This window comes from Podarcis muralis, chromosome 1 (genome assembly GCF_964188315.1).
Source record: "Podarcis muralis chromosome 1, rPodMur119.hap1.1, whole genome shotgun sequence".
Lineage (NCBI taxonomy): Eukaryota > Metazoa > Chordata > Lepidosauria > Squamata > Lacertidae > Podarcis > Podarcis muralis.
Window position 1 is genome coordinate 82,975,516 of NC_135655.1, and position 14,306 is coordinate 82,989,821.

The following is a 14,306-nucleotide window of genomic DNA, read 5'->3' on the forward strand; positions in this document are numbered from 1 at the left end:
TTCTGCTTAGAGGGCAGGTGGCCTTTGGATTGGTTGGAGGAAGAAAGATAAGGGCCTGTGATGGTGGCGGTGAAGTGTGTCTGTGTGTCCATGTCCTGAGGAAGGAAAGGTAGCAAGGGGAGGGCAGACAGAAAAGAGGTGGGGATGTTGGGGGTGAAAAAAGAAGCCATGGGAAGGCAATAAAGGGGTAAGCCGAAGCAATGGATGAAGGGTGGGTGGAGCCTCAGGGGAGTAAAAAAAGGGAGCAGATGGGGCCTGGGATGTAGGCAAAAGGAGGAATGTGTGTGTTGGGATGAATTTGGTGAATGCTTATAAATGGGTGGATGGTGTGCGGAATATGTGTACAGGGATGTGTACAGGGATCCACAAAAAGAGAGTTTTGTCATTGGTCACTATCCCATGGCAGCCATTTTGGGGTGTGGAGCCCACAGGTGTTTTTTAAAAAAAAAAAAACACCACAATGTACCCACAAATCCAGGCCACAGCTTCCACTATCTTTGTGCTGGAGCTCATGTTCTCCTTTGCATTTATTTTAGGACATAAAATGGGAGGGGAAGGAGATAGATAGGTTCTGGGGCCAATGCAATAATCCTGTGAGTTGAGCTTCTCCCATCTGCATCATCGCTTTTGGGGGCAAAGTGAGTGACCCAGGATTTGTTTGGCTTAAAGGAGATGGCACACTGTGTATTTCATGACCCCGGCCTTCTTGTTGCAGGCGTGGGGAACCTGTGGCTCTATGGAGGTTGTGGACTCCATCTCCCATTAGTCCCCAGCTCACAAGTCCAATGAATGATGGGGGCACTGGGTACAAAACCCACACCTTATGGGCAGGTCAGTTGAATGAAGGCATCTGAATGCACACACAAAGTTTGTTTACTGCGTATAAAAGAAGATCTGCCCACACCATGCTCTGCAGAGAAACAAATAAAGCCAGCATAGCTCCTGGAGAAAGCCTTTTATTTGTTAATACAAGAATAGAAATTCTGCAATAAATACAATCTAATAAATAACATCTGAAAATAAATAAATATTAATACAGACAAACTGAGAATAACACAACCTGACAGTGGGGAGGGGGGGCAGAAGGAGAGGAGAGGGGAGGGGAGGGGAGAGAGAGAGAACTTTGGACTGGGCCACCTATGGGAAACTCCTCCCCTTGTCCTTTGCTGGTGACAGTAAACCGCACAGCCTCACTAGGCCCGCCTGCCACAGTGGGGAGGGAGAGGTACAGGCAGGCGGAGACCACTGCTGGGGCTGGCTAGGAAGATGGCCCTGTCGTGGGCAACTCTGCTGCAGCTTTTGGCTTTGATGAAAGATAGGGGAGCCTCTTGAGTTGACCACTGCAAAAGAGAGAGAAAAAGGCTGAAAGCTCGCCAGTGCCTGCATTAAACCGTATCCCTTATGCTTCATGCCTCATTGCAACGCCTATTCAGAGTCCCATTTTGCCCTTGCGGGGTGAGGTTGCCTCTAGAGCAGGGGTAGGGAACTGCCAGCCTGCAATCTTCCCACCCTACCTGCTGCCTAGCTGATCAGGAATCAAGGGAGCAGGCCTGGGACACTGCTCTCTTCCTTGCTGCTCACCTGTTCCTCAGTCAGGAGGAGACTGCAGGGAGGGGAGGTTGTGCATGTTTGCAGCGCAATGTGCATGCATGTGTCTGAGAAAGGGGGCATGTGTAGGGCAGCCCCCTTTGCAGCCCACCGCTCATCTGCCACCCAATCTCCTGAGCAGCTGGTGGATAGAGATGAGACTGCATAGAGTGGAGTTCTCTGCATGTCTGTGCACATGTGTGTGTTGGGGGGGTGAAAGAGAGCATAAGGTATCTCCACCTGCTGCAAGCTCTGGCTCTGTCTGCTTTGCTTTTGGCGCCTGGAAGAATTAACCAGGTGGGGATGTGACCCCCAGCTTCAGGAAGGTTCCCCACCCCTGCTGCAGAGTTCATGGCCCGAAAGGAAGGCCAGAGCTGGGCATCATCTTAAGCCAGCGGGTTTGATCAGAGGCAGGTTTGTGGGAAGTAAACCCCCTTCGTAAGCACCTAATTGGCACAATCCTCTATGAGAAAGAGAGAGAGAGAGAGAGAGAGAGAGAGAGCGCACAAGCAGGAACCCAGGCTCTGGGGGAGCTCCATTTAAGGAGAGCAGAGCGCCAGAGGTGGAGGCTGCCAGATGTTCGCTGCCCTGCAGCCAGGGCTTTATTGCTCATCACTGGGGTGGGAGGGAGCAGGGCTTTTCCTCTGATCCTGGAAAATTAATGGCCCCCTCTGGGAAGAACAAGAGAAAGGCAGGCCACTAAGAAGGCGGAGGAAAGAAGGGAAGGAAGAAACAGATAGGTGTGGGTTTGCTCACCTAGAGGCACGGCTTCATAATAGAGAGCAGTGCAGCACCATGAAGGTGTGGCAGCAGGAGTCAGGTTGGAGGTGGGTTGGAGGTGGAGAGGGGCAGGCAGGCTGTGGATGGGGGGGGGCTCTGGAAAGCCCTTGGCCTTGAGGGGCGGGTATGACGTCAGTGGACGAGGCGAAGGCAGAGAGGCTGGTGAAGGGCAGGGCTCAGAAGCCCCTGCTCTCGAGGTGCAGCATAACAGCAGAAGGGGGCACCCTCTTGCGCAGCCTGTTGAAGTCCTTGGCCGAGCGCCACAGCCAGGTCTGCAGCTCCTTGAGCAGCCAAAAGTCGTCCATCTTGCGCAGGAACTGGCTGCGGAGCGGAGGCGTACCATCCGTCGGCGTGGGCGGAAGCTGGTAGCCCAGGGAAGCCATGATGCCAGCGATGGAGCCCAGCAGCCCTTGCAGGCTGGCGCGGAAGTGTGCGAGGCTGTGGCGCAGGGTGGGCATGGCGACTGGGGATTTCCCATCCATGGTGCTCAGGTAGCACAGCAGGTGGCTGTAGGCCTGGTAGTTGGCTGCCAGCCGGGCATTGTCATTCAGGCTGTGCCATTCCTGAAAGTCCACGGTGGCGCTGGGCACAGCCTCTGCCCCGATTAGCCGGGGAGGATCAAAGTCCGGCTCATTGAAAGGTGGCCCCAGGTAGCTGAGCTGAGGGTGGAAAGACAAGCGGGTGGTTAGACATGCTTATTATACGGGAGTAGCGCAGTTGCACATACCATTCCACTCATCCTTTCCACAAGCTCTTCCTCCCGCTCCCACTCAGTGAGGCAGTGAGGTATGGCAGTATGAGAGCGAGCAATTTTAATTCCTTAGTGATATGCACAACAACACCAGGCATGAGTGCACACTGACATCCTTTATTAGTCTGAACAGCTGCATTGTGTATGTGTGCCCGGTGCATGCAAATATTATGGGATCCACTGACATGCTGATTATCTCCTTTTTACCCGGTGACATATTGCGACTGCAGCACGGTCAGATAGGCACTTAGTGAGAGATCCCTGCTTTGCCCTGAATATTCTGGCACACACACACACACACACACACACACACACACACACACACACTTATTCACACCCGCTTGCCCTGCTAAGCTGCGTTCCTGGGATTCCCCGCCCCACCCCCCTCTGCCAGCATTGGTGCCCTGAGGGGCAGCAGGATTGCCCAGGCAGCGGGGTGAGCGGGTGGGGTGAAGCACAGAGCGGAAGGGAGGTGTGTCAAAGCCCGCGGCTGTGTGAACAATCTGACAAGCTCAGGAGACAAATTAATTTCCTCTGTGTCGCCCGGGGGCAAGTAGGGACGGGTTCTCCCCAAACAACACGCCAGCAGAAACCAACTCACAGGGCAGGCTGGGACGTGGCCAACGCCATGAGACCAGCGGGGGGGGGGGGCAGGGGGAGGAAAGCTGAAGCGTGACTACTCTAATACTTAAAGGGCCTGGACTTTAAGATCAAAGAAAGGAAGTGGGTTTTTTCTTTTCTTTTAGACAGCCGGTGTGGTGTAGTGATGAGAGCATTGGGCTGGGACCTGGGAGACGAAGGTTCAAATCCTGACTCAGCCAGGAAGCTCCTTGGGTGACCTTGGGGCCAGTCACTCACTCTCAGCTGAACCTACCACACAGGGTTGTTGGGAGGATGAAACAGGGAAGTGGTGAACTATGCATGCCGCCTTGTGCTCCTGTGAGGAAAGGCAGAATTTAAATGCAATAAGTAAATAATAATAAGCAAAGAAGATGGCGTGAGGCAGCCAGATGGGAAGACGCGCTGGGAGACGCGCTACTGAAGAATCTAAAGAGGGTTTGTGTGGGCCTTCAGCACACAGGCTTGCCTTTCCCATTTTGCCTTTTCTTGTGGGGCTTAATACAGACAGTGGCCCTCAGGCAAGCCAAGGACCTTGGGCCAGCATGTGCACCGCCTGTAGCCATGCTGTTGTCCTTAAGTGCTCAAAAGGAATGAATTCTATCCTCACACCCACCCCATCCCACCAGTGAATCTCAAAAAGATTTCAAAATGATATTTTGGGTTCTTTTAATTTGGGTGCTTTTTTGTTTTTTTGTTTGTTTTGCTTCTGAGCCTCCATTCATTTGTTTATTATGTTCTTATCCTGCTTTTCAGACGATGATGGTCTCTGAAAGCAGCTTACATCAATAAGAGAGAGAGAGAGAGAGAGAGAGAGGAGAGAGAGAAGTCCCGCCAATAGTAAAAACACAAATTGTAAAAGACAAGACTTCAAAATGCAGGCTGCAGTCAAGCTTTTCTTACAAACAAGTTGTTTCTATGGGCAAAGGAAGGAAGGGTCTCTTCCCTGAGGCTTCCCTGAGCATCAGTACAGAACTGCTAAAAGTGAGCCACAAGGTAAGCTTTGCTGAAGGTGTTGGGTGGGAGCAAGGAGCAGGGAATACAATGCAACTGAAATCTGGGCAGCAACGGCAGCAGTGCTCAAAAGGATTCTGCCTGAATGCTCTCTTCTGGACCCTAGAGTTTTGCTCTGTATTAAATTTTAAGATGGGTACGTACCAAAATTATGTTTCAAGGTTATTAAAAAATTATGCCAGGAAACACTAAGGCCAGGGTCCTGTAGAAATTATGGGGTGGCGGATTGTTTGCTTTTTACCATTCCTTCTGTTTCATCTACTCTTGAGAAGGGTCAAAAAGTGACCATGGGAATCTCTTAGTTTTCTAAGATTTTATCAGGCGTTGTTGACACACACACACACACACACACACACTCGAACTTATCTTTGAAGCTGTATGGGCTAGAAACTTGGTTTTTTGTTGTTGTTGTTTTAAAAGAATAGAAAGCAGAGAATTCCCAGGAATTGCACTCAGCCACAAATCATATATTTGCACAGAGCTGCTGAAATTCACACCACCCTTGCTGTAGGTCTGACCTAGACAGTGGTTGTCTATGGTCCCAGCTAGAGATGCCACTGGACTTAGTGCTGGGAGCATAGAAAGGAAAGGCAGGCACTTTTTCTCCCTTGCATGTGCTCATGCCCACCACAGTAGATGATGGCCAAATCCTGCAATCCTCCCTATTGACCCAGCAAACAAGCAGGCAAGGACCACTGCAGGTTGCAAACACCTTGGGCCTTCCTACTTTGGAGATTTGATGCACTTGAACAGCACATCCAATCTCCCAAATAAGACCCATGCAGCTGTGACCCCAGAGTTCCTCAGCTGTCAAGATGTTTTATTTCATTTCCCCCCAGCTGTTTGAATAGCCTCCTCTGTCCACAGCTTACATCGCCACATATGGGAGCAGCTTTGCTTCAGTAGAAATCCCTTGGCAGAAATTTCACAACATCCCTCAAGAAGCAGCCAACAAGACAGCACAATTGACTGGTTTCCTTTTTCTATACTGATACAGAAGCCCTGGGGCTATGCAGCAGTGCGCGTGCGGGCACATGGGTGTGCATTTCCTGTCCTGCTGAGTCAGATTGCCAATCATTTTGCACCAGTGAATGCCAACCTACTTACGGGAACACTGAAGGTAAGGAGGCAACCATCAGGACGTACAGAGAATATGGGAATCATAATGAAATGCAATGGTTGCATATACTATTATATTAGGCCTGCACAGTGCTAAATTTTAAGCTAGAGCTCTGATAGTGGAGAAGCCCTGATTTCTGCTGGAAATAGCATAACCTCCAATGGTAGCCAATGCAGTCCTCCCTAGCCTTAATCTCCTTAAGCCACGAGAAGATTCCTTTTATTACTGCCCCAGTTCCTCTCCTGGCATCTCTACGGAATAGCCTCTCCCTGTTAACTTCTGGCTCCCTCTAAAGATAGGCAACTTCTTAACAGTAACTTCTTATTTCAACAAAAGGGCTCAACAATTCCAACCCCTGTCTTGCTCCAAAAAATGTTTGCAAGGAGATTTGTGTTCTTTACACATACTGGATCTTTGAGCACATGAGCCCGGTGAAAAGAAAAGTATGGGCCTTTCAAGCCTGCATGAAGGGACACATTTTTGTCAGCCAAATGGAAATGGGATGGGCTCCTAAAAACCATAACCTCAAGAGGTGGGACTGCTCTATCCAAAGGAACCACAAATGTTCCAAAGCATCACAAATGTGCAGTGATATCTCATGAAGAGTTAGATTATTGGAATTCACCCTTACTGTCCTCATAGGAAGGTTAAGACAGATGAAACATTGACCTGGTCCAAACCATGACTTAGCACATACGTGTGAGCATGCAGGCTTCTGGAGAGGAGACTGTGGCTCCTTTGCTCTTCCTCTGGTCCTGCTGCCGCCAGCTAAGCCATAGTTTGGCTTAGCAAGTTGTCCAAAGCCAGGCTTATGGTTTATCTTCCTCCAGATGAACCATGAGCTTTAACATGCTAATTGTGCATTTAGGCCCCCACCTAGTGGCCTGGGCGTAGCAAGGATTTTTTTGGGAGAGGGGGAGTTGTTGAGCTTTTTTGGGGAGATCACGGGTAAAAAAACAAAAACACCCCAAAAAGAGGGCATTATGGTGGGCAGGCTTCTGCTTGATGGGCGGAACTTTAGTTGATTACCAATAAGTATTTTTAATGTTTTTCAATACAGTGGTTCATTATGGGAATTATGTGTTGTCACTGGGGGCCCTTGTTAGAGAATGTTGTTCCAGTTGATGGTGTGGCACACAGGAAGGCAACAAATAAGATGGACATAGGTTGGTGCATAAAGGGTCCATTTCTTATTTTTCTATGGGGACCCAAGCTTCTCAATTTTGTGTTTAAAAAAGGAAGCTTCTTGAACCCAGATATGCTGGAAAATATGAGCCTCTACACTTTCCCATACCCGAACCAAATCAATACCTTGGTTTCACTCTTGTGACTGCTCTTGATGAATGCTCAGTGCCAGGGAACGCAGCCAAGGGGTAGGTAGGGCTTGGAATGCCAGGTAGGCCAGGGAGCAGGGATGCCATGCAGATAGATGAGGGTCTGCCCCCAGTCTCTGCTCTCCACGCAGCCGGGCGTTTCCCTGGCGAGTTCTGACAGACAAGGCCTCACCTCACCCCAGCAAGAGATGCACAACAGATTGTAAACAGGGAGACTCCACCGGTGCCTGAAGGCAGGGAGGGGGAAGCATGTCAGATATTCTGCCAAGTGAGGGCCATGGCTGGGGAAAGAGCTGTATTTTAGCTATTCACCATGCAGAAGGAAATTTCGGGGTGGGGGTGGCGTGTTTTGCAGATGGTGTTGTTAAGAGGGTGTTGCAGGCAGTTTAAAGTCTTAGAATGTCTGCCTGTATGAATCCCTTCCCCACATACTGAGCGGAGGCAGATGCTGTCGCCTGTTGATACACTCCTCTTTGCACTGAGCTTTTGGGATTAAAGTTATGCATGTGCCTGCAATCCACTGGATTCTCAACTCGGTTAGAGAGAGAAACGCAGCCTGACTTCACCTAGCGACAGAGACATCAGAGATGAAAGAGACAGTGAAGCACAGTTTACAGAGAGGGAATAGAGTCTGGGCAGGAAGAGGAAGAAGAAAGGGCACGCAAGGGAAGGGAGAGCTGTTTCCTACTAGGTTGCTCAACTCAGTAGTCCCCAACCCTCTCCAAGCTTCTACACTCACATAAGTAGCCGCAAGCGAGTGCAGCTGGTGTTCCAGGTAGCGAGTAAGGTCGTACGTCTGCTGGATGGACTGTCTGGTGGTAGTCACTTGGTCCGTGCTGTTCAGTGCAGGCACCACAGGCAGGTTCCAGAGCGTGGCACACAGGAAGGCAAGGATCCCCCACGAATCTCCTGCAGGGAGCACACTTGTAAGGAGCTGTGGGCGAAGGGAGCACTGTGACAGGGGGAGCAAAGCCTGCATCGCCCATTCCCACCTCACACCACCATTCCCAGGAGAAGACACAGGGACAAAGTGCTCAACGCAGCCTGCTTCTATAGCCCAGTTCATATAAAAATATATACCCCAACATTTATTGCATAGTCCAAAGACGGCAGTTCAGACCTCCAAAGAACTTGGCTGAGAGTTGTCCAGGGTTTTGATGCTGGCCCCACCTTGGATAACAACAGGGACAAAGAGAAGGAGCTAACTACAAAAAGGACTTTGCCATTATCCCCACCACCACACCCTCTGCCCAGGGCCAGAGCAGCCTTGTTCTCTTCATGTAAACAAGACGGTTCCAACTGCCCTCTAACCACTACCAACTCATCAGAAAGTTTTGTTGTTTTCCAATGCACAGTCTGACCCCATTCATCATGAAATAAGACAAACTTTCATCATGACCATGGCAGGGCAGAAAGGGTTAACTTCTCTCCCTCCCCACCACCCAAATGGCTTCTATTAGCATTTACATTACAGAAAGTGTGCGTGTTAACTGCATTCACACAACTGATGCTATATCTAGGTTGGGCCCCAAGGAACGATGGGAACTGGAGACAAGAGTCATCAACCTGGTTCAAGGCATAAAGGCCACACATAATACAGTCGTACCTTGGTTTTCAAACAGCTTCGTTCTCAAATGTTTTGGCTCCCGAACACTGCAAACCTGGAAGTGACTGTTCCGGTTTGCGAACTGCTTTTGGAAGCCGAATGTCTGACGGGGCTTCTGCTGCTTCCGATTGGCTGCAGGAGCTTCCTGCAGCCAATCAGAAGTTGCACTTTGGTTTCCGAACATTTTGGAAGTTGAATGGACTTCCAGAATGGATTCTGTTCAACTTCCAAGGTACGACTGTACCTGTTTTTCCACAGGCGCCTCCCCACCAGCATTCACTGCTGTAGATGCATAATGCAGGACCCTGGATGGCAATGGGTCATTCTAAGGATCTTTACTAACCACACCGTGAAAATTTAGATTTGGGGCAAGAGACTGTTTTTGTGGCAGGACATGGCTAATGCTTTAGGTCAGGGATGGATAGCCTGTTGCCTTCCAGGTGTCATTAGCCTACAACTCCCATTAGCCCCATCCAGCATGGCCAACAGCGATGATGGGAATTGTGGTCCAACAACATCTGGAGGGCATCAGGAGCAATATCCATGCTATAAGCAAGTGGAGCAGGTTGGTGGGAGAATTTAGGTTGGCGATCAAGTTCATTGTTACACATGTAATATCTAACTGCACCTGCTTAGTAAAAACAGTATCTGTTTTCACATTATGTGTACAGTTTAGGACTGCAGTGAGTACATAAACAGAGTATCAACCCAAGCTGGAGTTTTTCTCCCTAACTTTTAAATATTTTTAGGCCAAAACAATGTTGTTTGAATTTTGTAATTCTGAATATCATAGCATTTTGAGAGTGAGATGCTGGGTTGCAATAGATGAGGAGAAATATATGGCGGTGTGGACATGTATGCGGCTGAATATGCTCAGAAACTGAAGACGTGGAGAAAAAAACATGGATTTCCACATTTCTTTTGTGGGAACTAAGTATGGCTTCTTTGTTTGACTTCCCCGTCTGTCAGATGCTGAAGCTTCTGTGTGTGTCTTCTGATTCCAGCAGGCCAAGGCTGGGAACGTGGTTGTGCCTGCATAGCCACCACGGAAGCCTACCCCATAACTCATGCCAAGGCCTCCCACTTGTGATGATTCACCCATGAAACACGCAGCCCGGCCCTGGCCACTTGCGCTTCATTAAAGACTATCCCGCGGCATTTTCCTGCTTGCACCACGCCCAGCCCCAGCCCAGACGATTCCATCCTGCTTCAGTGCTTCCGCTGTTCTTCCCACTGGGGATGAGGCCCGCCCATTCCCTCTCCTACGCACTTTGCACAATTCAACCCTTTTCTTCCCTACAGATTCCTTTACGGTCAACAACAAGAGCCTAAAGGGCAGGTGCTCCCAACCAGCAGGGGGCTCTAGTGAATGCGTCTTCACGGGGAAGCTATTAAACAACCTATGGCCTTTTAAATGTGCTTTAAAAAAATAATAATAATGTGATGTATTTGTGTTTTTATGTTGTAAACATATGTGAACTTTGGATGAAGATCAGTAGATAAATTTATTATATAATACAGTCGTAGCTCGGAAGTCGAATTGAATCCATTCCGGAAGTCCGTTTGACTTCCAAAACATTCAGAAACCAAGGCACAGCTTCCGATTGGCTGCAGGAAGCTCCTGCAGCCAATCGGAAGCCGCGCCAGACATTCCGGTTCCAAAGAATGTTCGCAAACCGGAACACTCACTTCCGGGTTTGCGGCATTCGGGAGCCTAAACGTCCGAGTTCCAGGGCGTTCAGCTTCCAAGGTACGACTGTACAATATATAATACAGTATCTTCAAAATGGTTGTTCTTCCCACTTCCTCCACTAGGCAGGAACGTGCAAATGGAGCTGTTGTTAATTTCTAAATCACAATAGTAGTTATAACTTTTAAAATCATAATAGTGGTTGTACTTCCTTAAAATGCATGATTCTATAGTTTGTGCTAGGGTGCTCTATACTGCATACAGTCTATACTTCATATTGTTTCTGTCAAGATAATATGAGATAAGGAAACAGTGTGGAGGACTCCACTGTTGTTTTCATTCAGGATCCAAAGAGTTCATAGAACCATAGAGTTTTAGAGTTGAATTGGACCCCGAGAGTCATCTAATCCAACCCTTAGCAATGCCTAAATCTCAACTAAAGCATCATAGTTGTCCATCTAGCCCTGTTTAAACCGTGATCACAATCCTGTCTGGTCCTCTGCATACAAGGCAGAGCAATCCAAGCACTAGTTGGACTGCTGCAGATTAATGAGAGAGAGCAGTGAGACCTTCTCCCACTGACTCACACACAATCTACTGCAATCTCACGTAGGCAGTCCCTGAGGCTAGTACCCTCATGGTTAAGGATTTGTGTTTATTTCCAAGTTTAGTCTAAATATGTCTAGTTCTAGCCTTTAATTATCCTGATATATGTCTGCTGTCTGCAAAATTACACAACCATCAAATATCTTCTTCCTTCAGATATCATATCTAGCATACTTCCCCAAATATATATATATATATATATACGCAGATGGGAAAATAATGGGATGTGCTAAAAAAACAAACGACGGGACTATTGTCAGAGAACCACTTAGCATTCTTACTAATTCTTTCTGAAAGCTTTGCATTGATAAGGAACAGACCAGACACTTACAAGCCGCTGCCTGAACTTCGATTGCAAGGAACAGGAAAAAAGGAGCGGCACCCCCATACAATTACTAAGTGTTCCTAAAAATCTGAAAAACACTAGTAATGGAAAAGGTGACCCATCGAGCCTAATGCCCAAACGAATGAAAGAAAACAACATCTCTTTAGAGCTGGGGTGGAAATAGATGGAATCTGCTAAGTATCTTGTCCTCTTGAAAGCTGCTTTGAATATTTTAATTCTGTAAAACATCCAATCTGCACTTGTAACAGTTTATATGTTACAAGCGCAAGTCAGATCCCCCCCTCAATGTTTTGATATATCAGAATGAAACTTTTAATAAATAAGTTTTTTTTTTAAAAAAAAGAAAGTTATCCTTAGGTTGTTCTCTATGCAGATGACTAAATTACTTTTTAATATCCCATTGTATAACCTAAACAGAGAAGTGCATCTTAAATTCCCACGGTGAGACATCATGGTATTTTGGATAGTTGCTCTGCAGTTTTCAGCAAAGCTCCTTCCAGAAATCCTCTCAATTTTTTACCAAACGAGAAATGCGTAATAGAAATGTTTTGAAATGGATAACAGCAGCATGGTATAGCATTCTAATACCGGTTATCTCCTAGCAAAGGGAAAACCATACTTTTTGCTTTATATCTCATTATGTACACAGCCAAGAATCGCATGTGCTCTATAAACCACAACATCTCTGTTAAGGTTCATTGCTTGTATTACTACTAGCAGCCTTGTACTGTATTTGTTTGTATCCCACCTTTTCCCCAGATAGGGTCTCAAGGCGGCTTACAAAAATCAAAGCAAGTTGGAATAAAATGTAAAAGGCTAAAAACATACAAAAGATGAAACTTAAAAAGTAATTAAACTTTAACTGAATTAACACAATATTTAAAAAACCTATTAAAATACAGATAATGAAAATGGTACAGCACTGTTAAAAGCCCTTTCCTTAAAAATCATAGATTCTATGAAAAACAGTTTTCCCCAGGTTATTTCTCCCTGACATCTATGGGCACCTTCATATGGGGAGTGCTGGCCATGCTGGGCCAGAGCACTTAGTGCTTGCAAACCACAGGAGGACTATGCTAAGTAGTCCATAACAGACCAAAGATTAGCAGAATCAGAATGGGTGGCACGGACCAAGTGCAGCATAAAATCCCCAGAACAGGTGCTACTTCTTCCTTGAGATAGCTTCCCCCACTTCTGGTTTAGTGTTCTGCAGCATTAAATCAGCTGTGGTGAAAGCTGCCATCTGGACACAGCCTAAGAGTGTGACCTATAGTCTTCACTCCTCGACAAATGATTTTACAACAGGTCCTCCGGTTCTAATGACCCCATTCTAAGAATTGATCACTGCCACCACATATAACTGACTCCGACCTTGTTATTTATCACGACACGGATTTTCTATGTTTCCAGGCCATTTGGCGGTCATATGGTCACAATTGCCCATTATGGGCTTTAAATCGGAGAATATTTAAGGATTATATGGGATCCCCATGGCACAGTTTATTGACAAGAATTACTAGCGTCGGTACAAAACTGCAGTGAACGTGAGATGCTCTGCGTGATCTAATGAGCGAAATGAATGCAGAACATTGTGAAATGGTATTTCTGCAATGGGAGGTCACATACTAAAGCATTTCACATACACATCAGATTCCGACTCTTGAATTCCTAAAAACGTAATGGAGAAGCTATTTTTCAGAAGAGAATTCATTAGCAAATTGACACTGCATCCCATTGTTTAAATAAAAATACCAAAGGTACTTGTGCTTCATTTGCTGTTATAGCAGGAATCTAGTACAGGAATCAACAACTGGAGGCCTCAGGGTCAAATCCACCCCACCCCTCCGAGTAACATCAGTGTGTACACACACACACACACACACACACACACACACACACACACACACACTTTCCAAGCCAGAAACAAGAGAGGAGTGATGGGAGTGGCAGCTGTGTCAATGCAGCATTTTGGTACATAGTCCACTTTTGGGGAATGGTGGTTGGGTTGCTCTGGTTGAATCACACTCCACTCCTTTCCCTTCTCATAACACTCACCTAGGTCAGCTGGTAAAGCCCATGCTTTGCTTACAAAACATTCCAAGCTCAGTCCCTGGAATCCCTACTTAAGACAATCAGAGGGAGCAAGGCTGAGAAGGCTGCTGCCTGTCAGAATAGACAAGGCTGGGCCAGATGGAGCAATGGTCTAACTCAGGAAACGTATGTTCTTACCAGGGGATTTGTTATTTTTGCTTTGTTGTTCCAGCAGATACACCTTTATGTTTAAATTGTGAAATATAGTTCCCATCCCAGGTAACAGAATACATACGCTTTACATTTCTGCTGCTCTAATTCCTCCGCTTGGCTTTTAACTCCACTGTACCTTTACCCAAGTTTATAGATGTCTCATCAACTTTTCATTCCACTTCATGCATCTGATTAAATATATTATCGCCTAAACTTAAAGCATGAATTTTAGATTTAGTTCATATTGGATTGGAGAGAAGGCAAATGCTCTATATTATACCTGACACAAGAAAAATACTGTATTCTATTCTAAACGTAGCACCGGAGAGGGGTTATTTTTTGGTGTGAAGGTTGCAGCACCTCCCTCCCCAGCTGCAACCCTCCTCCCTCTGAAATTGTCCCCCACAATGCAATTAGACCAGTGTGTGTGTGTAGCCTTTTATTGGCTGCAACAAGAGGCTTTTTCCAAGTCTAATTGCAGCTGAGGATGGGCGAGGCAAGGCCTCTGAGGACCAGACAGGGAAGCCCCAGGGGCCACATCTGGCCTGCGGGTGAGCCTCTACCATCACCTCTTTGAGCTCAATGCACTCTAAATGGACAGCCAAGGCCT

General features: G+C 47.1%; 1 protein-coding gene across 3 annotated transcripts in view; it reads right to left on the reverse strand.

The window, feature by feature from the left end:
* Window positions 1-940: 940 nt before the first annotated feature.
* The window catches only part of CLCF1 (cardiotrophin like cytokine factor 1), a 51,171-nt gene continuing 37,805 nt past the window's right edge, over window positions 941-14,306 (reverse strand). For 2 of the 3 annotated variants that reach the window (XM_077933393.1, XM_028739839.2), the window contains exons 2-3: window positions 7,944-8,113; window positions 941-3,026 (exon numbers count right to left, since the gene is read on the reverse strand). In XM_077933393.1, the coding sequence (XP_077789519.1) occupies window positions 2,544-3,026; window positions 7,944-8,113 (653 nt within the window). In that variant the 3' untranslated portion in view covers window positions 941-2,543. The remainder of the gene's footprint in view (window positions 3,027-7,943; window positions 8,114-14,306) is intronic. The other variant, XR_013394050.1, reaches the window with a different exon arrangement.